This window comes from Martes martes (genome assembly GCF_963455335.1).
Source record: "Martes martes genome assembly, chromosome: 14".
Classification (NCBI taxonomy): domain Eukaryota; kingdom Metazoa; phylum Chordata; class Mammalia; order Carnivora; family Mustelidae; genus Martes; species Martes martes.
Genome location: NC_137902.1, coordinates 61,754,943 through 61,782,391, shown reverse-complemented (window position 1 = coordinate 61,782,391; position 27,449 = coordinate 61,754,943). Strand labels below are relative to the sequence as shown.

General features: G+C 35.4%; 1 protein-coding gene across 4 annotated transcripts in view; it reads right to left on the bottom strand.

Moving 5' to 3' along the window:
* Nucleotides 1-27,449, bottom strand: part of JMJD1C (jumonji domain containing 1C) — a 339,678-nt gene that overhangs the window by 212,325 nt on the left and 99,904 nt on the right. The window contains exon 2 of one of the 4 annotated variants that reach the window (XM_080822678.1): nucleotides 7,681-7,728. The exons of 2 other annotated variants lie outside the window; for them this stretch is intronic. In XM_080822678.1, coding sequence (XP_080678804.1) covers nucleotides 7,681-7,728 — 48 coding nt within the window. Of the gene's footprint in view, nucleotides 1-7,680; nucleotides 7,729-27,449 lie in introns of those variants that run through there. One more of the 4 variants, XM_080822674.1, reaches the window with a different exon arrangement.

Genomic DNA, 27,449 nt, shown 5'->3' with positions numbered 1-27,449 from the left:
TCATGAAATGAATTTTTCCTTCTATCAGACCTATTAGTAAGAATTGCTTTGATCTCTTAATTCTTATTAGGTCAGCTATAATTCCTGAATTTAATAAATTACCACAACAAAGTCCTTCAAATGAAAATCACTATTATTTACTGATCTCATCTTTTAATCTATGGCTCTACCACAATAAAGTGAAAGCTATGATGTAAGTTCATAAATAATTCTTCAACTATTTAGTATGCTATATTAATGCCTCTAATTTTATATACAGGCATACTTTATTTTATATACTTCACAGATATTGCCTTTTTTTTTTTTAAACTAAGTGAAGGTTTGTGGAATCCTGAGTGGAACAAGTCTACTGATGTCACTTTTCCAACAGCCCTTGCTCACTTCAGGTCTCTGTCACATTTTGGTAATTCTCGGAATATTTCTAATTTTTTCATTTTATTACATTTGTTATGGTGATCTGTGATGTGACCCTTGATGTTACTAGCATTAATAGTTTTGGGGTACCACAAACCACACCATATAAAACTAGAACATAATTGATAAATGTTGTGTAGGTTCTGACTGCTCTACCATCCCAGCCATTTTCCTATTTCTCTCCCTCTCCCTCTCCTCAGGTCTCCCTAATTCCCTGAGATACAATAATACTGAAATTAGGCCAATCAATAACACTACAATGGCCTCTAAGTGTTCAAGTGAAAAAATGTCCCTCACCTCTCACTTTAAATCAAAAGCCTGAAGTAATAAAGCTTAGCTAGAAAGGCATGACAAAAGTCAACACAGGCCAAAAGCTAGACCTCTTATACCAGTTAGCCAAGTTGAGAATGCAAAGGAAAAATCCCTGAAGGAAATTAAAAGTGCTACTCCAATGAACACATGAATAATAGCAAAGCAAAACCTCTTTAATTGCTGATATGAAGAAAGTTGTATTGGTCTGAATAGAAGATCAAACCATCTACAACATTCCCTGAAGCCAAAGCCAGATTAATCCAGAGCAAAGCCCTAACTCTCTTCAATTCTATTTAAGGCTGAGAGAGGTGAGGAAGCTGCAGAAGGTAAGTCTGAAGCTAGCAGAGGTTGGTGCGTGAGGTTTAAGGGAAAAAAGCCATCTCCAGTAACATAAAAGTACAAGGTGAAAGAAGCAGCAAGAATTTATCTAGAAGAATATGACAAAGAACCTTGAAAACCCAGAAGATCTAGCTAAGATAACTGATGAAGATGACTACACTAAACAACAGATTTTCATGTAGGCAAAACAGGAAAGACGCCATCTAAGACTTTTACAGCTAGAAAGTAGTCAATGTCTGGCTTTAAACCTTTCAAGACAGGCTGATTCTCTTGTTAGGGACTAATGCAGTTAGTGACTAAATTAAGCCAGTGCTCACTTACCATTCTGAAAATCCTAGGGTCCTTAATAACTATGTTAAATCTCCTTTGCCTTTGCTCTATAAATGGAATAAAGCCTGGATAGTAGCACATCTGTTTACAACATGGTTTACTGTTATTTTAAGCCCCCAGGTGAGACCTACTGCTCAGAAAAAAATTTTCCTTTTAAAATATTAGTGCTCATTGCTGTGAAATGTGTAAACCTGGCGAGTCACAGACCTGTACCCCTGGGGATAAAAACACATTATATGTTTAATAAAAAATTTAAAAATTAAAATAAATAAATAAAATAAAATATTAGTGCTCATTGACAACAGACTTGGTCATTCAGGCGCTCTAATGGAGATGGACAAGATTAATGCTGTTTTCATATCTGTTAAGATAACATCCATCCTGTAGCCCACAGATCAAGGAGTCATTTTGACTTTCAAGTCTTATTGTTTAAGAAATACATTTCATAAGGCTATAGCTGCCACAGATGGTGATTCCTCTGATAAATCTGGACAAAGTAAACAGAAAACCTTCCAAAAAGAATTCACCATTCTAGATACCATTACGAACATTTGTAATTTATGGGAAGAGGTCAAAACATCAACATTAACAGGAGTTCAAAAGAAAATGATTCCAACCCTCGACTTTGAGGGGTTCGAGACTTCAGCAGAAGTAACTGCAGATGTGGTGGAAACAAGAAAAGAACTAGGAGAGGAGCCTGAAGATAGGACTGAATTGTTGCTATCTCATGATAAAACTGAATGAATGAGGAGTTGCTTCTTAAAGATGAACAAAAAAAAAAGTGGTTTCTTGAGAAGGAATCTACTCCTGATGAAGATGCTGTGAAGACTTGAAATGACAACAGAAGATTTAGAATATTAATAAACTCAGTTGATAAAGTAGTAGCAGGGTTTGAGAGAACTGACTCCAATTCCAAAAGAAGTTCTACTATGAGTAAAGTGTTATCAAACAGCATTACATGCTAGAGAAATTCTTCCTGAAAGAGTCAACTGATGTATCAAACTTCACTATCTTACTTTAAGAAACTGCCACAGTCACCCAACCTTCAGAAACCACCATTCTATTGATCAGTCAGCAGTTATCAACAATGAGGCAAGACCCTCTACTAGCAAAAAGATTATAGCTAGCTGAAAGCTCAGATGATGGTTAGGATTTTTTAGTGATAAGGCAAGTACATTGTTTATTTTAGACATAGTGCTATTACAGACTTAATAAACTGTAGTGTAAATTAACTTTTATATGCACTGGAAAGCCAAAAAATTCATTTGGCTCACTTTATTGCAATATTTACTCTATTGTAATGATCCAGAATTGATTCCACAGTATCTCTGAGGTATGCCTGTATATGAAAAGCTATTTTGAAAAATCTAATTTTTTTGTAGAGACAATAACATAATGGGATTCGCATGCCCATTACCCAGCTTTAACAATTTTTATCTCATGGTCAATCTTGTTTCAACTAAAAAAAAAAATTATTTCTGCAAAATTATCCATTATCAGTCAGTGTATTCAAGTTTCCCAGCATAGACTTTTTTCCTTTTCAGTTTGTTCAAATTAAGATTATAAATAAGCTCCATTTATTGCAACTCATTGACATGAAACTTACATCTCTTTTTATTTTTAAGGTTTTACCTCTTTTCGTCCTGCAATGTCTTCGTTAAAGAAATGAAGTCACTTGTTCCATGCAGACTTCAATTAACTATATTTTGCTGACTATACCCCTGAGGCATTTTTTAATTCCTCTTGTCCTTGTAATTTTCTGTAACTGTTGAATTTAGAGTTTTAATCAAATTCTGAATTCATAGAGAAGCCAACCTCATATGTAGTACTGGGTTTCAGCAAGGGGCATATACATATTGCCTTCTATCTGTGGTAACAGCAGCCAAAAATGAGTGACACCTAAATGCAGTATTTCACTGAGAGCTGCAAAGAATGCAGAGAAAACATGCAAAGAATGCAAAGAATGACATTCTAATTTTATTATGCCTTCATTATTTACTATCTATAATATGTCTAGTAAGTGAAAATTCTCGTTAAATCTTTGGTTTCCAAGAAGTACCTCGTACAGAAAAGGAAGAATAAATACTTGGTTTTTATTAGTTTTTTTTTCCTTTTTTTTTCTTTTCAGCGTAACAGAATTCATTGTTTATGCACCACACCCAGTGCTCCATGCAATACGTGCCCTCCACAATACCCACCACCTGGCTCCCCCAACCTCCCACCCCCCGCCCCTTCAAAACCCTCAGGTTGTTTTTCAGAGTCCATAGTCTCTCATGGTTCATCTCCCCTTCCAATTTCTCTCAAATCCCTTCTCCTCTCCATCTCCCTACATCCTCCATGTTATTTGTTATGCTCCACTAATAAGTGAAACCATATGATAATTGACTCTCTCTGCTTGACTTATTTCACTCAGCATAATCTCTTCCAGTCCCGCCCATGTTGATACAAAAGTTGGGTATTCATCCTTTCTGATAGAGGCATAATACTCCATAGTGTATTTGGACCACATCTTCCTTATCCATTCGTCCGTTGAAGGGCATCCCGGTTCTTTCCACAGTTTGGCGACCGTGGCCATTGCTGCTATAAACACTGGGGTACAGATGGCCCTTCTTTTCATTACATCTGTATCTTTGGGGTAAATACCCAGTAGTGCAATTGCAGGGTCATAGGGAAGCTCTATTTTTAATTTCTTAAGGAATCTCCACACTGTTCTCCAAAGTGCCTGTACCAACTTGCATTCCCACCAAGTATTAGTTTTTAAAATAATGGGTTAGTATTTTAACCTCCCAGAATGGTAAAAAATGGTAATGTGTTTTTTAGGGGAGGGAACATTATAAACTCTCAGATTTAAGTAAATATAGCAAGCTTCAAATTACTGTAGTTGTTCATTTCTATTCTTTTTCTTAAAGATTTTATTTATTTATTTGTCAGAGAGAGAGAGAGCACAAGCAGGCAGAATGGCAGGCAGAGGCAGACAGAGAAGTAGGCTCCTCGCTGAGCAGGGAGCCGGATTCGGGACTTGATCCCAGGACCCTGGGATCATGACCTGAGCCAAAGGCAGCTGCTTAACCCATTGAGCCACCCAGGCATCCCTGTTTATTTCTATTATTGTCAAATTTTCCCATCTTTGGCCAGTGAGAGCCTCTTCAATTAGTTTCTGAGTCTTTTAGAGCTTAGTAGTCTTTAATAGCTTTCCCACTTCTGATATAACAAAATATCCCAGGATCATCTTGTCCATCTCCTGTCCCAGACCTGAAATTAACCATATATCCAAGGAACTTTAGTACTTTTCATTCAATGGGAAACAGCTTCCACAGACAACAGTCTGGGTTCTAAGGAGTGCTCATTTCACCTTTTATTGTGGTAAGAGTTAGTGTAATTTTATACTGATACATCCAAATAAAATTCTATAGATTTAAAATTTTGATCTTATATTTCTATTTCTTTCTTCTCCCAACCTGTATGTGATTCCTGTTACACAATGTCACCAAATAATTAAAATCATTTGCCTTATGGCACAATATATACACAACAATTTGGGAATAATAACACCACTATGATTAATGAAAACCATTTAAGGTTTTTATATTGTTCTTCTGTCCTCGGGGTATAATCTACCCAGCATGTATAATCAAATTACTGTGTTTTAAAGTCACTTAAAATAGTTTCTTCCCATAATTATAACACTTAGGCTTGCTTCTTTGTTTCATTTTGCTTTCACTTTTAGGTTTATTTTTTAAATAATTAAAACTTATTTTAGAGTTATGTAAAACATTTACATGGTTTCAACATCACACCTAGAAAACAAGGTATATTTGCAGAACTCTAGCTATTCCTTCTACTTCCTGTTCCTTATAGTGGAATAGTTTTTTTTTTTATTAATTCCTAAATTAAAAAAAATAAAATTAGGAATGTATATACATATAAATATATTTAGTTAAACAGTAACATACTTATTAGTTTTACTGCAAAATAATATAAGTTGGCTGTCAAATTTGCTTTTACACCCATATAATACTCCACTGGATAATAATAAATATTTTATGCAGTCAAAACCCTACTAATGAATACTTGTGTCCTTTCAGTCTTTTGCTATTACAAACAGAGCTACAATGAATGTAGACGTGTATATATGTCATTTTGTATTTATGCTACACTATATTTGGGATAAATTTCTAGGAGTGAGATCTACTGGATCAAAGAGTAGATGAATATTTAATTTAGCTAGGTAATGCCAAATTTCCCAATACACGAGGTTGTACTACTTTGCATTCCAATAGACAAGGTCTGAGAAAGTGCCTATCTTCCACAGTCTCATCAAATGGGTGTGCTGCAATTTGAAAGGAGAGGGGAAGTGAGGAAGAAACAGGTGAAAATTATTACCTCAGTACAGTTTTGTTCACCTTTTCCCTTTTATAGGCTATTTCATTGATCTACTCTTTGTTGTGGGGGAAGGGGCAAAGTGCAAGGGAGAGAGAGAATCTTAAGCAGATTCCACCCCCAGTGTGGAGCCCAACACAGGGCTTGATCTTATGACCCAGAGATCATGTCCCAAGCCACAATCAAGAGCTGGATGCTTAACCAATTGAAACACCCAGGAGACCCACACTGATCTACTATTCTCTTTTTTCCTGCTATATTCATAGCTGGGTTTTATTTGCTCTTATTTTTCTCTCTTAAGGTAAATCCCTGGGTCATTGGTTATATTTTCCATCATTTCTAATATAAGCACTTAAAGATATAAATTTCTCTCTAAACTCTGAAGATGCATCTATACATTCTGTTATGTGCATCATATCATTCAGTTTGAAATGACATCTAATTTCCCTTGTGATTTCTTCTTTGACCCACAAATTGTGGGTATCGTCTAATATCCAAACATTCGAATGACATCATACTCTTATTATTCTAATTTAATTCCACTATGGTCCAAGAACATACTCTTGTGTTACTTCCATCCTTTTAAATTTATTTAGAATTATTTCATGACCCAGCATATGGTCTCTTTTGATAAATATACCATGTGCACTTGAAAAGAAACTGTATTATTGCAGCATGAAGTGTAGTGTTCCAAAAATATCAATTAAATCAAGATGAATGAGAATGTGAAATCTTCAATGTCTTTGCTAGCTTTTTATGTAGTTATTCTATCAACTGCTATAGGAAAGGTATTAAAATTTTCCAACTATGACTGCAAAATTGCCTATACGTAAGTTCTACAATTCTATAAAATTTTACTTGAGGTATTTTGAAGCTATGCTATCAGGTGCACACCTATTTGTCACTGTTATGTCAGAATTGTGACCAAGAGGTAGTACATATATATGAAAAGAAATAGGAACTATATTAATCCTTGTTCTAAGTCCATTTCTTAGGAGATTCAATCCAAAGGTATGAGTCACTGCTATTTACTAGTTGCAATGGATAATATCAGTATGACACAGTTCTTCTTTCCAAAGAGGCCTATAATCATATTTCAAAAGCACTGCCATAAATATCTAAGTAGCAAGCCTTATAAGAATACCATAATATAGCTCCTTAAATTTAAGAAGCTTATATAGTACATGTATGTACACTCCTTTCGATTCATTTTTAACAACTAAATCCTCTCAACTCACCCTATAAAGTAGAGACTAAGTATATCTTATAGCTGAGGAATGTAAAACCCAGAAAGATTAGGTGATTTATTCAACATTACACAGTTAACATTTGGCAGAACTAGAACTCAAACCTGAGTCTACTTTTGTAATATCACACATAGCTCCAAGAAAGAAAAGAATATTCAACAATGTGAATTGGAGACCAAAGAGTAAAAATTACAATTCTAATTATATAAATATGGATAATTCCAATAAGAAATGGGAGGAGATATTATCTATGAAAGTACGAACTCTACTAGTAAAAGTAATATCAATTTCTTATTTCTCAGGGCCTGATATACTTTGGGAACTTAATAAATGTCAGTGGACTGAATAAATGAAGTTGATGAGTGAGTGAAACAATATGGCTACTATAGAGTTTTCTGATGTCAGATTTTAAAAGGATATATATAAATAATGGAAGGAGGGAAATGTAACTAAGAATATTTATGAATTAGTATCATAAACCTTATTTATTTATAATATTGTCAGAATAGAATAAATGTTATCAGTGGAACAAAGAAAAACCAAACAGGCCTACTGGTTGTATAAATGTAAGAGGACGAACTAAGAAGAAACAAGAATACTGCATGGGAAAGATGATGTAATGTTAACAGATGCAGAGAGAATAAAGAACTACTCACACCTCCTCTTTTGCATCCATCTTCTCCACCAAGGAGAATTGAGTAGAAAACTGGAAAAGGTAGAAGAAACATAGTTAAAAAGTAAATGAAGTTGAAATGAGAAAAGAAGACAGTAAGAGAATACCTAGCTAACTTTTTAAATTAGTCTTTGTCTACAGAACCTAAATAATCATAGGTCTGAATTAGACATGCAGTTCTAATGTGCATAGTCTGCAAAACATCATAAGAAAATAATTCCAAAATGCACTGATTTGGGAAATGGAGAAACTTTTTTTTCTTAGAAAATCGTGTATCAAACAAAGACCTTTTGAGTTGAAAAGGCTCTTGACAATCCATTAATGTTGATCTATATCCAAAGTACAAAAATTATTACTTGTAAGTTGGATTGTAAGCACTAAAAAAAGAAAAAGGTTATACCAAGAGCAAATTTTATTTCACTACAATGACCTTAAGTTTTTCTTTATCGATAAATTTCTTCTTTTTAGGGAGGCTAGTGTAACTAATACACTAGATTTTAAAAATTCTAATACTGTAGGGAAAGATACTGAACATACTTTGAGGAATAAAATAAAAACTACATAAGGTCATTAATAATATAGGATAACTTGGTACTCATAGCTGGACTGAAAAAAAAAACCACACAATTTACAGTATTAGCCAAGAACTAGAAAAAAGTGATCGAATGTCTTCAAAAGTAATCCATGGGACTCAAACTTCATACTTCAGTCAAGATACTCAGCTGGCTCAACAGGATGCAAAGTTAATAATAATTAACATGTTGGATGATAAAATGAAGATTCCAATAAATATCAACAGACTAGAAAAATAAGCAGAATCAACTAATATTAAAATAACATCAAGAGCAGTGCTGACTTCATGAAATAAAAGAAGGTTAAGCTAAAGCTAGAATTTAGGAAAGCTGATAAACACTCCAATTTACAACACAGAAGCCCACAATGGTTCTTTATTTTATTATTTTCTTTTTATGTTTTTGTTTTTTGTTTTTTTTCTTGAGAGAAAATCTGAAGGAGGTTCTATGCCCACCCTGAGATCATGACCTGAGCCAAAATCAAGAGTCAGATGAGTAACGCAACTCAGCCACCTCGGCGCCCCAAGAAGCCCACAATGGTTTAATATTGGTTGAGAACTAATAAGAAGAATGATACAAGTCTGGTTAAGCAGCAGCTAGACACCCAGATCTTTCCTTGATCTAGCCTAGCAACTGCCTCCTCTTTCACTTTGTAGAAGCGGAGGTTTTCTCCCCCTAGAAAAGGTTATTGAAGGGTCTACGAATAAGGGAGTGTATTAAAGCAGACTGAAGACAGAGACTGCTACTAAAACAGGAAAATCAAGCGAAAGTTATATAATAAAATATGCTGAGAACCAAACCTCTCCCAAAATGCCTAGTTTTGTTTGTTTACTTCAATGGGTATAAACTTTGAGAGGGAAAAGATTGGCAGATAACTCTGGGAAACCTGATCTGTTTAAACACACCTAAATACAGACATTAGGTATTCCCTAAAAAAGCAGCCTGATCTATTGGGGAGGTATGTGCTATGGTAAGAAATAAATCAATAAAGTTTAAAAAAAAAAAAAGCCTGATCTCCAGACAGTTAAAAGTATAGTCAACAAACCCTGCCCATGTTGCTCAGAGCTCCCAGTATGTTTTAAAGTGTTAAAGCTATTAAATCTGAGTAGTCAGAATCATCATACATTTCATGTGAGGAAAATATCAAATTTAAAACACAGAGACTAAATTACACATGGAGAAATAAAGTGACTGAAAGACAAGAAGATTCTGAAAGGAGAAGAAAGCCAAAAAAAAAAAAAAAAGACCCCAAAAAGAAAAACCAACCCCCCCCAAAACCCTAATATTAATACTCTCAATAAGATAAATTTAACAATCAAAATACAGAAATAGGTAGCTATCAAAAAATAACTTTGCTAGAAAACAAAAACACTTTAGGAAATGAAACTATGATAGAAATGAAAAAACTCGACAGAAGATTTAGAATATAAAGTTGTAAAAATTTCCCCACTAACTACAACAAAAAAATATGGGAGAAAAAAATATTGTAGAAAGAGGACCCGTGTGGTCCTATACCACAAAACAAAGTTCTGGTAAAGAGAAAAAACACCCAAGAGGGAACTAAAGAAATAATTCAAGCAAATTTCCCAGAACTGAAACTCAAAGTTCCCAGACTGAAAAGCAACTCCTAAAAAGCAGTAAGCATTCAGATGAAGAGATTCCTATCTAGGAATGTCATGAACTTCCAAAGCACAAACAAAAGAGAAGATCCCACATGCTTCTTTCATATGGAAGATTAAAAAGCAGAACTGCACAACTTCTTAAAAGCAACACCAGAATCTGGAAGACATTAGATCAATGCTTTCAAAATTCTGAGGAAAAATCAATTCCGATCTCTTAATCCAGAATTCTATATCCAATCAGATATGAGTCAAGTTTCAGCTTAAATACAGATCCTTTCAAGGCACCTGGCGCAGAGAAGGGAGAGAAACAGGCTATCATACTTGGGAGCCTGCATGCGGTAAGGCAAACCCCCATAACAGTTGGCTTTAAAATGTAGAGGGGCCGAATTTCCTTAGTTCTAAAAATCAGTGGGACTTAAAGCCTGGAATTTAAAAACTAAGCAGCCCAGTTCTTAGGAAGCATGAAGGGCAACAGGAAGGTGAGTACCTGCCATTAAAAAGACAGCACAATAACCACAGAGTGTGTAGAAGCAGCAGTTTGAAAAATGCCCAGGGTATATGAGAGGAAGAGTGATTTACTAATCTGAGAGCTTGTCCCAAAGGGGCAGAGATCACTGGGAGACTCCTGCAGGAACAAAGGAGCTGGCAGGCACCATTTCCCTCCCCTGCCTACCAGCATAAACACACAGCCACCCACAGGAACCAGCACAACACCAACATTCAACTACTTAACTCTTACACCAAGCCCCGCCCCCCAGATTTGGTGGATTCACCCTTTACAGTCACACTTGCCTGAGTCCTGGAGCTGCAGATCCCTCACCTGGAAGCTCAAACCAAACCTTGCCAATACAGCATCTCCTCACCCTTGTGGGATCTCAGTCTCGTGGTGGAGGACCCCTCCCAAGGAAGACCTGCACATACCCTGTTAAAACTACATGCCCCGCCCACCAATGTTTTGTGGCCTCTCCCAGGCTAGCCTTTGCCCAAACAGAAAATCAACAAGTAAACAACGGCTTTGAATGACACACTAGACCAGATGAATTTAACAGATATATTCAGAACATTCCATCCTGAAACAGCAGAATATGCATTCTTTTCAAGTGTACCTAGAACTTCTCCAGAAGAGATCATTAGGCCACACAACAAGATTCGACAAATTCAAAAAGATCAAAGTCATACCATGCATGTTTTCTTACCACAATGCTATGAAACTGAAAGTCAACCACCAAAACAAAACAAACAAACAAACAAACAAAAAAACCCTGGAAAGAGCACAAACACCTAGAGGTTAAATAACATGCTACTAAACAATGAATGGGTCAACCAAGAAATAAAAAAAGTAATAAAAGATTAACATGGAAAGAAATGAAATGAAACACAACAGTCCAAAATCTTTGGGATGCGGCAAAAGTGGTTCTAAGAGGGAAGTTTATAGCAATACAGGCCTACCTCAAAAAGCACGAAAAATCTCCAATAAAACAACCTAACTTTACAGGTAAGGGAGCTAAGAAAAAGAACAAACTAAATGTAAGCCCAGCAGAAGGAAGGAGATAATAAAGATCAGAGCACAAATAAATAATATAGAAACTTAAAAAACCATAATAGAACAGATCAATAAAACTAGGAGCTGATTCTTTAAAACATGAACAAAACTGATAAACCTCTAGCCAGATCATCAGAGAAAAAGAGACAGGATTCAATGAAACAAAATCAGAAATGAAAGGGGAGAAATAACAACTGAAACCACAAAATTACAAATTATAGAACATTATGAAATTGTACATGCCATCCAACCAGACAACCTATTAGAAATGGATAAACTCAGGGCGCCTGGGTGACTCAGTGGGTTGAGGCCTCTGCCTTTGGCTCAGGTCATGATCCTAGGGTCCTGGGATCAAGCCCCAAATCAGGCTCTCGGCTCAGCAGGGAGCCTGCTTCCCTTCCTCTCTTGCTGCCTGCCTCTCTGCCTACTTGTGATCTCCATCAAATAAATAAATCAATCTTAAAAAAAAAAAGAAAGAAAGAAGTGGATAAACTCCTAGAAATATAAAACCTACCAAAACTCCATCAGGAAGAAACAGAAAATTTGAACAGACTTATTACCAGCAATAAAATTGAACCAGTATAATCAAAAACTTCCAACAAAGAAAAGTCTAGGACCAAAGGTCTTCCCAGGTGAATGCTACAAAACACTTTTTTTAAAAAAATTATTTATTTATTGAGAGAGTGAAAGAGAGAGAGAGAGAGAGATCAGGAGCAGGGGGAAGAACAGCAGGAGAAACAGACACCCCGCTGAGTAGGAAGCCCAACAACCTAGGACTCGATCCAAGGAATCCCCGGGATCATGACCTGAGCTGAAGGCAGACACTCAACTGACTGAGCTACCTAGGTGCCCTAAATGCTACCAAGTATTTAAAAAGACTTAATACCTATTCTTCTCAAACTATTACAAAAAATAGAAGAGGAAGGAAAACTCCCAATTTCATTCTACAAAGTCAGCCATTACCCTGATACAAAAACCAGATAAAGACACCACAAAAAGAGAACTACAGTCAGTATATCTGATGAACATAGATGCAAAAATCCTCAACAAAAGATCAGCAAACCAAATCTAACGATATATTAAGAAAACCATTCTGAGGGGTACCTGGCTGGTTCACTCAGTAGTGCATGTGACTCTTGATCTCAGGGTTATGGGTTTGAGCCCCATGTTGGGTATATAATTTACTTAAAAATAAAATATAAAATATAAAAAAGAAGGGAGGGAGGGAAGGAAAATCATTCACCATAATCAGTGGGATTTATTCCTGGTATGCAAGAGTGGTTCAAGATGAGCAAGTCAGGGGCGCCTGGGTGGCTCAGTGGGTTAAGCCTCTGCCTTCGGCTCAGGTCATGATCCCAGGGTCCTGGGATGGAGCCCGGCATTGGCCTGGGCCTTGGGCTCTCTGCTCAGCGGGGAACCTGCTTCCCCCACTCCCTGCCCCTGCTTCCCTCTCTGCCTACTTGTGATCTCTGTCAAATAAATAAATAAAATCTTTAAAAAAAAAAAAAAAAAAAAAGATGAGCAAGGCAATCAATGTGCTACAACACACCAACAAGAGAAAGGATAAAAACCATATGACTCATCATTTCAATAGATACAAAAAAAGCATTTAACAAAGTATAATATCCACTCATGATAAAACCCTCAACAAAGTAGGTTTAGAGAGAATATACCTCAACATAATAAAGGCCATATATGAAAATACACAGCTAATAGCTCAATGGGGAAAAAATTACTCAATGGGGAAAAAATAAGGTCTTTTCTCCTAAGATCAGGAACAAGAAAAAGATGTCCACTCTCCCCACTTTTATTCAACACAGTACTGGAAATCCTAGCCACAGCAATCAGATGAGAAAAAGGAATGAAAGGCATCTGAATTGGTAAGGAAGAAGTCAAACTTTCATGATTTACAGGTGATATGATACTATATATATCAAACCTTAAAAACTCCACCAAAAAAAAACCCTACTAGAACTGAGAAATGAATTCAGTAAGATCAGAGGATACAAAATGAATGTACAGAAATACACTGAATTTTTATACAGTAATAATGAAGCACCATTAATAAAATACCTAGGAATATATTTAACCAAAGAGGTGAAAAGACCTATACTCTGAAAACTATAAAACACTGATGAAAGACACTGAAGACCACACAACAAACAGACATTCTGTGCTCATGGACTGGAAGAACAAGTATTGTTAAAATGTCCATACTACCCAGGGGCACCTGGGTGGCGCAGTTGGTTAAGCACATGATTCTGGGCTCGACCATGATCTCAGGGTCCTGGTCCTGCGTACCAAACCCCGCACTGGGCTCCATGCTTTGCACAGAGTCTACTTGAGATTCTCTCTCACTCTCCCTCTGCTCCTCCCACTCATGCTCGGTCTCTAAAATAAAGGTATAGATCTTAAAAAAAAAAAAAAAAAAAAGTCCATACTACCCAAAGCAATCTATGGATTTAATGTAATCCCTATCAAAATATCAACAGCATTTTCCACAGAACTAGAACTAACCTAAAATTTGTATGGAACCACAAAAGACCCCAAATAGCCAAAGCAATCTTGAAAAAGAAAAAGCTGCAGTATCACAATTCCAAGCTTCACATTCTATTACAAAGCTGTAGTAATCAAAACAGTATGGTATTAGCACAAAAACAGAGAGATAAATAGGACAGAACAGAAAGCCCAGAAATAAACCCAAACTTACATACATGGTCAATTCATCTTCTACAAAGGAGACAAGAGTATACGATGGGAAAAACACAGTCTCCTCAACAAATGGTGTTGGGAAAACTGGACAGCTACATGCAAAAGAATGAAATTGGACTGCTTTCTTATACCATACACAAAAATAAACTCAAAATGAATTAAGGACTTAAATATGAGACCCAAAACCAAAAAAAATCCGAGAAGAGAGCACAGGCAGTAATTTTTCTTACATTTGCAAAAACATCTTTCTAGATATATCTCCTGAGGCAAGGGAAACAAAAGCAAAAATAAACTACTGAGAAGAGACTGTTTCAGTTGGAAGAGTATGCGGCTCTTGATCTCAGGGTTGTGAGTTTGAGCCCCATGTTGGGTACAGAGGTTACTAGAAAAAACAAATAAACTTAAAAAAAAATAAACTGTTGGGACTACAAAAAAAATAAAAGAAAAGAAAAGAAAAATCTTCTGCATAGCAAAGGAAACAACTAACAAAACTAAAAGACAACCTACTGAATGGGAAAAAATATTTGCAAATGACATATTCAATAGAGGGTTAGTATATTCAAAATATAAAGAACTTACACAACTCAACACCAAAAAACCAAATGGTACACTTATGAAATGGTATAAAGAATAGACATTTCTCCAAAGAAGATATACAGATGGCCAAGAGACACATGAAAAGATGCTCAACATCCCTTATCATCAGGGGAATGCAAATCAAAACAATGAAGTATCACCTTACACTGGTCAGAATGCCTAAAATAAAAAACATAAGAAACAACAAATGTTGGCAAGGATGTGGAGAAAAAGGAACCCTTGTGTACCATTGGTAGGAAAGCAAAACTGGTGTAACTACTGTGGAAGACTGTATGGAGGTTCCTCAAAAAATTAAAAACAGCTACCCTATGATCCAGTAATCTCACTACTGAGTATTTAGCCAAAGAATACAAACATGCTAATTCGAAGGTATCTATATACCCTATGCTTATTGTGGCATTATTTACAACAGCAAAACTCTGGAAGCAGCCCAAGTCTCCACCGACTCATGAATGGTAGATAAAGAATATGTGATACACACACACACACACACACACACACAAACACACACACACACACACACACATATGCATATATATATATATGGTCTGAATATTATTCAGACATTACAAAAAAGATTGAAATCTTGACATTTGCAACAACATGAATAGATCTAGAGACTATAATGCTAAGTGAAATAAGCCAGATAAAGACAAATACCATATGATTTCACTCATATGTATAATTTAAGAAACAAACAAAACAAAAGAAAAAAAAAGAGATAAGCCAAAAAACAGACTTTTAATACAGAGAACAGACCGTTATCAGAGGAGAGGTGGGTGTCCTGTCCCGTTCACTGCCAATATTCTAGTTTAGCTCCAACTACTTTATGAAATGTAATAAAACAGCACATTAAAATAAGGAGCAATCTTCAACTACTGCTCCACAACTTAATACTTGTGTGAACCTGGGTAAATTATTTAACTTCTCCATGCTGTGTTTCCTTACTTAACAGCAGTATCTACCTCACATGGTTTTGTGAGGATGAAATAAATTAATAAATATAAAGATTCAGTACAAGTGCCTCATGTATAGTAATCTCTATGTTTCTTAATTATTTTCTCCGCCTCCAATCATTTTTTTCTCTAGCTTACGTACTACTGCCAGACTAATTTTCTTGGAACAATTCCTTTTGTCATCTCACTTTATTAACGTAAAATATCATGACTACTTTCTGAATGATGATCAAGCTTCTAAGTCTCACGTTTATAGTTCTCCATTACCTAGTCCAGAGGTAAGCAAAATATGGCCGACAAGTCAACCATCTGTTTTTATACAAAAACTTTTATTGAAACATAGCTATTCTCATTAATTTATCCATTGCTCATGAATGTTTTCTCACATGGATATCAGAGTTAAGCAGTTGTGACACAGCCTGTAAGGGCCACAAAACATAAAATGTTCACTCTCTGGACCTTTACAGAGTATATTTGCCAACTGCTGATGTAGTTCAACCTCTATCTATACTATCTGCAAAGTATATTTAGCATGTTTAAAATGGAACTTTTTTTTTTTTTGGATACTTGCTTGTCTCAAGTTCACTGTTTTATTAATATCTAATAAGTATTTATTACAGCTTTATTACATGCCACACACTAATCCAGGGACTCGTAAACAGCAGGGGATAAAAAGAAAACCCCTACTTTATAAAGCATTATTTTCTTTTGGAGGGCATTAAACTAAAAATAAGAAAGCATACACATAAGTATATATCATTTGGTGATGAGTGCTATGCAGAAAAACAGAGGTGTCTGGGATGACAGAACGGCAGAAGAGTGGGACGCTAATTTAGATATGATAACTTTCTAATGAGGAAACATTTTTAATAGAGGCTTAGAGAGTGACCCATAGGAATGCTTTGGAGGAAATGCAATCTGGGAACATAGGGAACTCAAACCTAAGAGTGGGTGCCTCCTTAAATTTGCACCCTTGGTGCCTCATTTGCTTCACTCCAGTCCCAAATCCTGCTTCTGGTAATTTATAACTAGAATATATAAAGTTCTCCTATGAAATAAAAAGACAATCCAAATTTTTAAAGAGGTATAAGACTTGATCAAGCATTTCAAAAAAATGGGAGAGAGTATGCATGCTCCTCAATAAGCATATAAAAAGTCACTAAGCTGGTGCGTACTGGGGAGGGCACTTATTGCATGGAGCACTGGGTGTGGTGCAAAAACAATGAATACTGTTACGCTGAAAAGAAATACAAAAAAAAAGTCACTAAGCAAATTACTCATCAATGAAATGTAAATTAAAATTACAATAGCTCCTCTGGAGTATCCATGAGAATGGCTAAAATATCCAAGTAAATCCAACTTTACTCAGAAGCCAAAACCTGGGAACAACCCAAATGCCCATCATTCGAAGGACAGCTAAATAGTAATATATTCATACAATGGGATAATACATGGCAAAAAAAGAATGAACTTCTTGTAAATCTAATAACGCAGATGAATGTATTAGTTCTCTAAGGCTGTATTAACATACCTGGTAGCTTAAAAAAATAGAGATTTATTCTCTCACAGTTCTGGAGGTCAGAAGTACGAAATCAAGTGTCCTCAGGGTCATGCTTCCCTTTAAAGGTAAGGAAAAATTCTCCTCTAGAGCCTAAGGAGAGAGTGTGGCCATGCCAACAACCTGATTTCATACTTCCGGCCTCCAGAATTGAGAAAATATATTTCTGTTTCAAGCCACCAACTTTGCAGTGATATGTTAATGCAGCCTTAGAAAAATAAGACCAGGAATTTCACAGATATCATAGGGTTTAAAAGCCTCTGCATTAAAAAAAGAAAAAAGTCACTGCATAATTCCATTTATTTCAAGATTTATTTATTTTGAGAGAGAGCAGAACACACACACACACACACAAGCACGGGGTGGGGCAGAGGGAGAGACAGAATCTCAAGCATATTCCACACTGAATGCAGAGCTCAACATGGGGCTCAATCCCAGATCATGACCTGACCTGAAATCAAGAGTTGGAAGCTTAACAGCCTGAGCCACTCAAATGCCCCTGAAGTTCAACAACAGGCAAATCTCATCCATAGTGATAGAATTAGTGGAATAGAGGAGGATCAGTATAGACTGGGAAGGGGTAATTGGGTAAGGATAGTACCTTAGAAACATTCTATATCTTGATCTGGATGGTAGCTACATGAGTAGATAAAAATCTATTTCTTTAAGCTAAAGAATAGTGTATACTCTGTATGATATAATTTTTAAAAAGAAGTGATAGACCACAACACATAGATATACTATCAAAATAATAATCACAAAAACTTGCTAAATAAATTATGATTGAAGACTTACTAGTTCAGAGCTATCTTCTTTTTTTTAAAGATTTTATTTATTTATTTGACAGACAGAGATCACAAGTAGGCAGAGAGGCAGGCAGCAAGAGAGGAAGGGAAGCAGGCTCCCTGCTGAGCAGAGAGCCCGATGTGGGGCTCCATCCCAGGACCCTAGGATCATGACCCCAGCCAAAGGCAGAGGCTTTAACCCACTGACCCATTCAGGCGCCCCTAGTTCAGAGCTATCTTAAGACTTAACCCATTGTAATCAGGCACACTGAAAGATAAATAGTTTCTAAATACTTAGTCTCATCTTTCAATATATGTGTTTGTGTATTTATCTGAAAGAGATAATAGGAAACTAGATCAAAGACAAGTACTCTTCACTATTTAGATTTGACAGCACTGTTTGGACTTAAACAGTTTTGGAGCTGAATACCAAAGGGGGTTATTTATGTTTTGCCATCTTAAATATGTTAAGGATGAAATAAATTAACCTCTGTTAAATAACATGTTCTTAAATAAGATATTTTTAAATGAACATGTTCTAGCTTAATACGTATAGATTTTTAATATGAGTTCCCTCAGTAGAGGCTTACAAAATAGAGACACAATCTCATATTGTAGGAATATTTAACGTCAACAGTTTCAACTACTGAGAAGGAGGAAATCTTAGATTCATTTAGTAAAATAGTTAAACTAAACTAAACTAAACTAAACTCCCTTCTGGGGGGAGTTAGCTAAACTCCCTTCTGGGGGGAGAAAAGTCCTTCACAGCTGCCTTATGCTGAACCTACTCTTTCCTGCTTTGCTAGGAGATAAAAAATGGTTATCAGGAGATAATGGCAGAAGATCTATGCAAGCTATGGGTAAGAGAGAGAAGAATGCTAAGAAATCTAAGTAAAGCAATTCTTTTAACTTCAGCAAACATATACACTTTTCTTCCTCAAGTCAGATTAAAAGCTGAATAGAGGACAGTCACAAATTTTTGTGATGAAAATTAGGATTTCAAAACTACAAACACAATGAAATTCCACATCAATGAAGGAAACAAAAAGTTGATTGATTCTATCCATACCTGAAAGAGAACCAGAGTAAAAGATCGCTAGATACTGAAGGAATGAAAAGCACAGACTTTTATGAAGATAACTCTATTTCTTAAAATCAACTGAATACTAGGGGCGCCTGGGTGGCTCAGTGGGTTAAAGCCTCTGCCTTCGGCTCAGGTCATGATCCTAGGGTCCTGGGATTGAGCCCCGCATTGGGCTCTCTGCTCAGCAGGGAGCCTGCTTCCTCCTCTCTCTGCCTGCTTCTCTGCCTACTTGTGATCTCTGTCTGTCAAATAATAAATAAAAAATCTTAAAAAAAAAAAAATCAACTGAATACTAGACATCCTTCCAAAACTATTATTAAGAAAACTTTATTTAACAGGAAATCTTCACTACAAACCTTTTTTTTTTTTCTCTTTAAAAAGCATACTTAAGTCTCTGTGTTATATTTTCCAGTTTAGAAATTTCAATTTAGAGATCTAAAGGACCCTTTAATTTCCTAAGCTAGAACTTTCCTCACAGCTTTCTCATGGCTCTCATAAGGGGACCACCCTGCCCAAAAGATGAGTGTGATTTTAATATCTGGAGATACAAGAAAGATGTAAGTGTAAGAAAATCCCTTCATTTAATATACCACCTCCCCCCCCCCAAAAAAAACCCACACCACAAAAAAAAACAAAAAACTATTCTATTACTAAAACAAAAAGCCAGCAGTGTCAGATGAATGCTAAAACAACAGGTTAGTCTTCCCCAAAAGGCTTTAAGAGTTAATTTGATTAGATGCATTTTTCCCTGCTGTTGCCAACTCTACAACCTAATACCCTCTTAAAATACAACTTCATTCCAGTACTTTTGAAATTGAGTAAATGGAGCAATGTGGGTGTAGGTAAGAATATGGTTACTTACCAAATCTCACTTAAGAACACAATTTTTCCTCACATAAAATGACTTACCTAAAACTTCCATATCAGTATGTAATATCACAGCATTATAGACAGATCAGATACACTTCATTAGAATTTTACCTATAAACTTTAGTGCCCTAAAAATAAACAAACTTTAGTATACTATCTATATATTTTAAAGCCACCAGTCTGCTATAAATTATATAACTCACCTAATAAAACCTTACACATGATTTTTGTAAGAAAGCACTAGTATGAAAGGTTACCATAATGTGATAACATTACTGGAGGAATAATGATCCATATAACACTTTTATATGCAAACATGAAACTGGTTATCACTTAGTACAATGGATACTGGCCATTAGTTTGGTTCATGTTGATTCAACAAAACTATAGCACAGATCTTTGATTTTTTTAAGTTTTGGCTTAGCATATTCTTGGAACTTCTGATACTCAATCTATTGAATGTAGGACTTTAAAATAACATCTCTATTTTTCAAGGTGACACATAAGCACATACTGACAATTTAATTGTAACTTCATTATAAACCTTTATTTAGAAGAACTAATCAGTGTATGAACCTAAGGCATAACTAATTATTACAAAACCATAAAATGGAACTATTGAAGATTATATTACTTTAACTTTCCTCAAAATGAAAACTGTTTTTTTGCACATCTGACACAATAAAAAGCAACTGCAATGCCCTATGGAAGAGCAGCACCTGCAGGAAAAGATCCAGTCTAGCAACTGTTGGTACTATCAATTCATTACTTGATTCTCAAACATCAAGGCACTCCTTCCCGTCTTCCTGTATACTCAATCGATGAAACTGAAGAAAACAGAGCTCAGGGTGTTCATGCTGAGCTCCCACAACTACACAGCTGAATCCCGTACATCCTCTAAAATTCCTGTCCTTCTGAGAACAGGCTTTAACATGCAATTGTGCAGCACCATGCTCTGGAGTTCCACAGAAGATAAATACTCCATGATACACTTAATCTCTATAAAAGAGCCTATACTTTTAAAGAATACTTATAATTAAATAAGAACTAGATAAGAACACTAAAATAAAAGAAACTTGTAATGTTTAAACTGCACAAGGAAAAATAGGACCAAGAAAAAAATTACTTATTTCAATCCTTAATGATATTTTACAGGCAAAAATATTTTCAATAAGAATGTAAAATATTATTCACTCAACAATAATAATCTTCTTATTGTATTTTTTATGTCAACATGTAAAAATCACCTGAAATGTAATCAATAACTTGAGAAAATAATCCATCTTGTTTTGTCAATATTTTAATGTGTTTTTAATATTTTAGAAAAATTTGATATTACAAAAAAAGTTTAAAATTTCTTTGGCATGTTACTGCAGCTAAGTATCTGTCAAACAAGGGGGAAAACTCTCTAGTCAGCTGATTATGGTATGCTGGCAATTTCTCAAACATCTGCTGAAGGTCAGATTTCCATTGCATGGAAGCAATCAATGGAACTACACAATTCTCCTAGCACTGAAAGAAGCTCAACAAAGAACACTATTTTACATAAGTAACGAAATATAACCCTAGCTTTGTAATAAACTGTAGCAAAGTCTATCTCCTCCCCCACAGAATTCATACATTTAAAACATGGTTATAATACTTTATTTGCATTTTATTTTAAAATTATGTTTTTTATGTTCATGAAGTATGTATATAAACTTCATACCTTCATTTGGTAAAAAATTATGTAATCAATTTTTTAATTTTACACTCCAAAAAAGTGCTATTTATCTAAATGAAATTTTAAGGATAATTTAAATGTAATGATAAGTACTTATTATTACATTTATGTATGTATACACATACATTTATGTGTATATATACATTATGTATACAAGTATAAAATATAATAGGCCACTTATTTCAGTGAGAATGATTCATTTTGCAACTAATTCACATTAAGATGGTTGAGTTTATAAAAAGTCATATTGTTAAAACTTGTCATTCAGATTTTTCTATGATCACAGAGACTGATGTCACTTACTTTCAAAAAAATTTTTGATCCAAATCACTTTGAACATATTCCATACTCTACAACTATGGAAACTTGATCAGTTGTTTAAACATAAAGTAATGAAACACAACAGAATACCAAAGAATTATAAATATTATAAGAAGCACTGTCAATGTACAGATTTATATGAGGTACTGCTTTATTGGATCTTCTATTTTTTAAGAACATAAATATTAAAGCTTGGGGCACCTTGGGTGGCTGAGTCAGTTAAATGTCTGCCCTCAGGATCCTGGGTTCGAGCCCCACTTCAGGCTTCCTGCTCAGGGGAGAGAAGTCTGCTTCTCCCTCTCTCTCTGCTACTCCTCCCTACTCATGTGCTCTCCTTTCCCCTAAGTAAATAAATAAAATCTTTAAAAATATATATTAAAGGTAAAATTAAAAGTTAAAGTACTTTTCCTTTCGAGTTACTACTCGATGTTAAACACTCAAATTGGTGTCAAAGTTTTACACTGTAGTTATAAAACGATGAAATATTTTTAAACATAAGAATGTGCCCTTTTATATAAGTCTATCCAATTACGAAAGAAGTTTTCATTCTTAGATTAAAACATTTTGCCAAAGGACTCTCAGAAAATTAGTGAGCAAAACATAAATGATCAAGTGACTATTTGAAGCTTTTGTTTTTAGAAGTTTAACGTTAGTAGTTTTAAGTAACACAGAAATCTTTTCTCATTTAAAAATATGTTAAAGCTACTAGGAAATAGATGAATCATAAAACCCTGCTCAGAATTATGCTATATACTAATAAGGAACTATATTGTAGACATATATTACAAAACAGTGCAAAATAGAGTTGTTGTTTTTTTTAAAGAGAGAGAGAGCATGTGAGGGAATGACAGAGAGAGAATGCCAAGCAGGCTCCCTGCTTGGCTGCAAGCAGGGCTCAATCTCACAACCCTGAGATCATTACCTGAGCTGAAATCAAGAGTCTGATGCTTAACCAACTGAGCCGCATGGGAGCCTCAGAGAGTACTTCTAATGAGACTACTGTTAAGGAAAGTTGGGCCCTTAACAATCCAATCCCAGCAAAACAACTGGATTAAGACAGATGTGGTCAAGTAAGAACTACATCATCTTCCTAATACAGTTAAGTTTTTGTTTTTCAATGAACTCAACTGGATTATAATTTTGCTCTAATAAACTTCATTCTTTTATATAGGATTATAATTTAATTCTAAGAAAAACTAATATTGGGTCTGTGCTAAATATTTTCCAAGAATATTGTCATCATAAAAAGATAAGTTCCCAAGTGATACTGATGGTACTGCTCTAAGAATCACACTTAGAAAATTGCCATACTAGAGGGTATCTGTAACATGCATCCTGACAAAATATCTAATCTGACACACAGTTTTCAAATTAATCTTCTTTTAACAGCACTTAAAAAGCACTAAACAGTTTTTCAACAATCTTTCGCGGTTTCCCACTGTGAATAGCATAGCATCTAAATTTATTAAGACTAGTACTGAAGGTATTAGAAGAAATAAAGCCATTAAACTATTCATTTTATTTTTCTTTGATGGCTAAAAGGAAAGTCTGTCTACATTTTTTTTAAAGCTGTTATTTATTTATTTGAAAGAGAGAGAGAGAAAGAGAGCATGAGAGGGGAGAAGGTCAGAGGGAGAAGCAGACTCCCCATGGAGCTGGGAGCCTGATGCGGGACTCAATCCTGGAACTCTAGGACCATGACCTGAGCTGAAGGCAGTCGCTTGACCAACGGAACAACCAGGCACCTTGTCTAAGTATTTTTTAAATCCATGCTAAAATCACTCAGTATTTTCTATGTACTTATGTATCAGGCACTGCCAGGAGTGGAGTTATAAACAGTAAAAGCTACCTCAACTAAAGGACATATATGTAAACAAATAATCAAAATACCATGTACAAGTTTCTGCTTTCTGTATAATTCATATCACCATCTCTGTAACAATTAAAATGGTAGATAAAATATATTTCAAGTTTGTGTTTTTTTAAAGTTGACTGCTAATGCTAACAAGGTAGAGGGAATTATTGAGCCAAGAACCTGAAGAGGTAAAAAACCCATAAACAGATGGAGCACTGTCAGCTACTCTTGCCCTGAAGTTCAAAGTCCAAGCAATACAACAAGTTGCAGACTTACATGGTGGTCTCCCTAAGGCCACCTCAAACAAAGTCCATTATCCAGAGTCCACCAAAGGTAAGAACCGTGGTAACTCCCCTAACTGGATCAGAACTCTGAAGGCTACATCCTGGGAGCAAGAGAGACCCAGAATTAAAACACTTCTTGCATGGTCTGAAGCCTACCTTTTGGTAATAAAGACGGTCAGAAAATCTCAAATGAAACTTAGAAAAAAACATTTAACTGGACTGCTGTCACCAGGACCTGGGTGAATCAAATACAAATTCTCTATGGAAAAGATAGTATCATCCTAGACATTAAGTTATTCCTACAACTAATTTTTCAAATAAGGAGCCCAGCACACAAACAAAACCAAGCACATGAGAAGGCAACATGAAGAAAAACCAGCAGAATCAAATGAACAACAAAAATTATTTAAAGTATTCCTGTGAAAACAAATGCCAACAAAGGTACTACATATCAAAATTTGTAGAATGTAACTAGTGAACTGGTACAAAAGGAAAATTTAAAGGCTTAAATGCACGTATTAAAAAAGAAGAAAAGCTGAGAAATAACAAGACTCTATCACAAGAAATTAGAAAGAGAATCACAAAATAGGCATTCTATGAAAGAAGGAAAATAAAGATCAGGGTAGAAATTTGTGAAGTATAAAACAAACATCCTATAAAGAAGATTGACAACACCAAAACGTGCATTTTTTAAAAGATTAGTGAAACTGATACACCTCTGGTGCGATTAATGGGGGGGAAAAGGTAGACACTATAGAATGAAAAAAGACGCTATCAAAGTGGCAGACCTTTACTGTTTAGACATAAACTCCGATGGCAAAACTATAGAGCAAAGTAAGAAAAATCTATTGCCATGAAAATCAGGATGGCAGTTACTTCCAGGTAGAAGAAAAGAGCTGTGATGACTGTGAGGGGAACTGGTGGAGCTTTTGAATACTGGCAATGTTCTATTCCTTGATCTGGAGGGTAGTTACACAGGCATTTGCTTTACATAATTAAGCTATACAATCTCTACTTTATAACGCTTTTCTGTATGACAAGTATTGTTGGGAACTGAACCATGTCCTCCAGAATTCCTGATGTTGAAGCTCTAACCTCCAATGTGATCATATTCAGAGATAGGACCTTTAAGGAGATAATTAAATGAGGTCATATGGGTGGGGCCCTAATCCCACAAGTCTGACGTCCTTAAAAGAGGAAGAGACAAAAGATCCCTCTACACTCACCATCAGTACAAAGGAAAAGCAATGAGAAGACACGGCAAGAAGGTATACATCTGTAACCTAGGAAGACAGTCCACACCAGAAACCAATCTTGACACCACCAAGATCTTGGTCTTTTGACCTCCAGAACTATGAGTAAAGAAATTTTTGTTGTTTAAGCCACCCTGTCTATGGTATTTTGTTATGGCAGCCCTAGCAGATCAAGATAGTTATGTTCTATATTTTAAAAGGTAAAAAAAATAGAAGGTGACAGGTGTCAAAATAAAAATTTAATGAAATTTTGGGTACCATGGAGGAAGTAGAAGCCATTTATTATAAAACTATTTTAGGGGCTCCTGGGTGGCTCAGACAGTTAGGCATCTGCTTTCAGCTCAGGTCACAATCCCAGAATCCTGAGATCAAGCCTGAGTCGGAACAGGGAGCCTACTTCTTTCTCTCCCTCTGTCTGCTGCTCCCCATGCTTGAGCTTGCTCTCTCTAATAAATAAATAAACTGTTGAAAATTTTTTAAAAAGTTAAAAAATTAAATTATTTTAACTGCAACAAAAATGTTAAAAGAACACTTGCTAATTGCCCACCCTAACATAGCAACTAATAGATTTATTTTACCCTTTTCACACTTTTCTTACATTTCCTCTACCTGAAATATTTTTCATTCAGTCTAACCCCTTTTCTCCAGTTGACCTAGCCAAATACGATTAAATGTTGTACCCAACTCTTACACTACAGGGAGAGCAGCTGGACAATGATATGTCTCCTGAATGTGATTATCATGAAAAGAAACAGTGAAACTTGGGAAGGTAATTAAAATATTGGTCATAAAAAAATAGTCAAAAAATCTAAGGTCTTGCTATTGCATACTAAAATGAGGCAGTTTAGTGCAAAGGTATTCTTGTCCTTTTTTGGTCATAAGATAGATACAACATGAAAGTTGTCATTTTAGCCATTTTTAAGTTTATAATTCAGTGGCATCACTTTCACACTGTTGTGCAACCATCATTATTGTCCTTTTTCAAGACTTCTTTACTAAACAAACTCCTTTCTTTTTCTTTCTTTCTTTATTTGAGTGAGAGAGAGAGAGAGAGAAAGAGAGAGCACAAGTGGGATGAAAGGCAGAGAGAGAAGCAGATTCCCTGCTGAGCAAGGAGCCTGATGCGGGACTCAATGCTGCAATTCAGGATCATGATCTGAGCCAAAGGCAGATGTTTAACAGACTGAGCCACCCAGGTACCCCATAACAAACTATTCATAAGCAGTAACTCCACATTCTGCTCTCCCCTTAACCCCAGGTAACCTCTAATATCTGTTTCTATGAATTTGCTTATTCTAAATATTTCACATAAGTAGGATCATATAGTATTTGTCCCTTTGCATATAGCTTAGTTCACTTAGCATATTTTTAAGGTTCATTCACGTTGTAGTAGGTATCAGAATATCATCCCTTTTCATGGCTTTGTAATATCCTACTGAATCTATTACCACATTTTATTTATCCACCTACCTTTTGATGGGTATTTAGGTTGTTTCTGCCTTCTAGCTATTGTAAATAATACTGCAATGAAGATGGGCATACAAGGATCCGTTTGAGTCCGAGCATTCAATTCTTTGAGATACCTAGGAGTAGAGTTGCTGAGTCATGCAGTAATTCTGTTTAGCTTTTTGAGGAACCACCAAACAGTTTTCCATATTGGCTGTACCATTTTTACATTTCTACCAACAATGTATGAAAGTTCCAATTGTTTCACATCCTCACCAACACATGTTATTTTCTGGTTTTTTGGTTTGTCTTATATGTGATTTTTCTTGCTTTTTAAAAGTTATAACCATCATAATAAGTGTGAAATGGTAGTACATGGTGGTTTTAATTTACATTTCTCTAATGACTAAAGATAATCGAGGACTTTTTCATATGCTTATTGCTATTACTATATCATCTTCTTTGGAGAAATTTATTTAAGTCTTTTCCCATTTTTATTTTATTTTTATTTAAAGATTTATTTTTTATTTACTTATTTGTCAGGGAGAGAGAGAGTGTGCACACAAGCAGGAG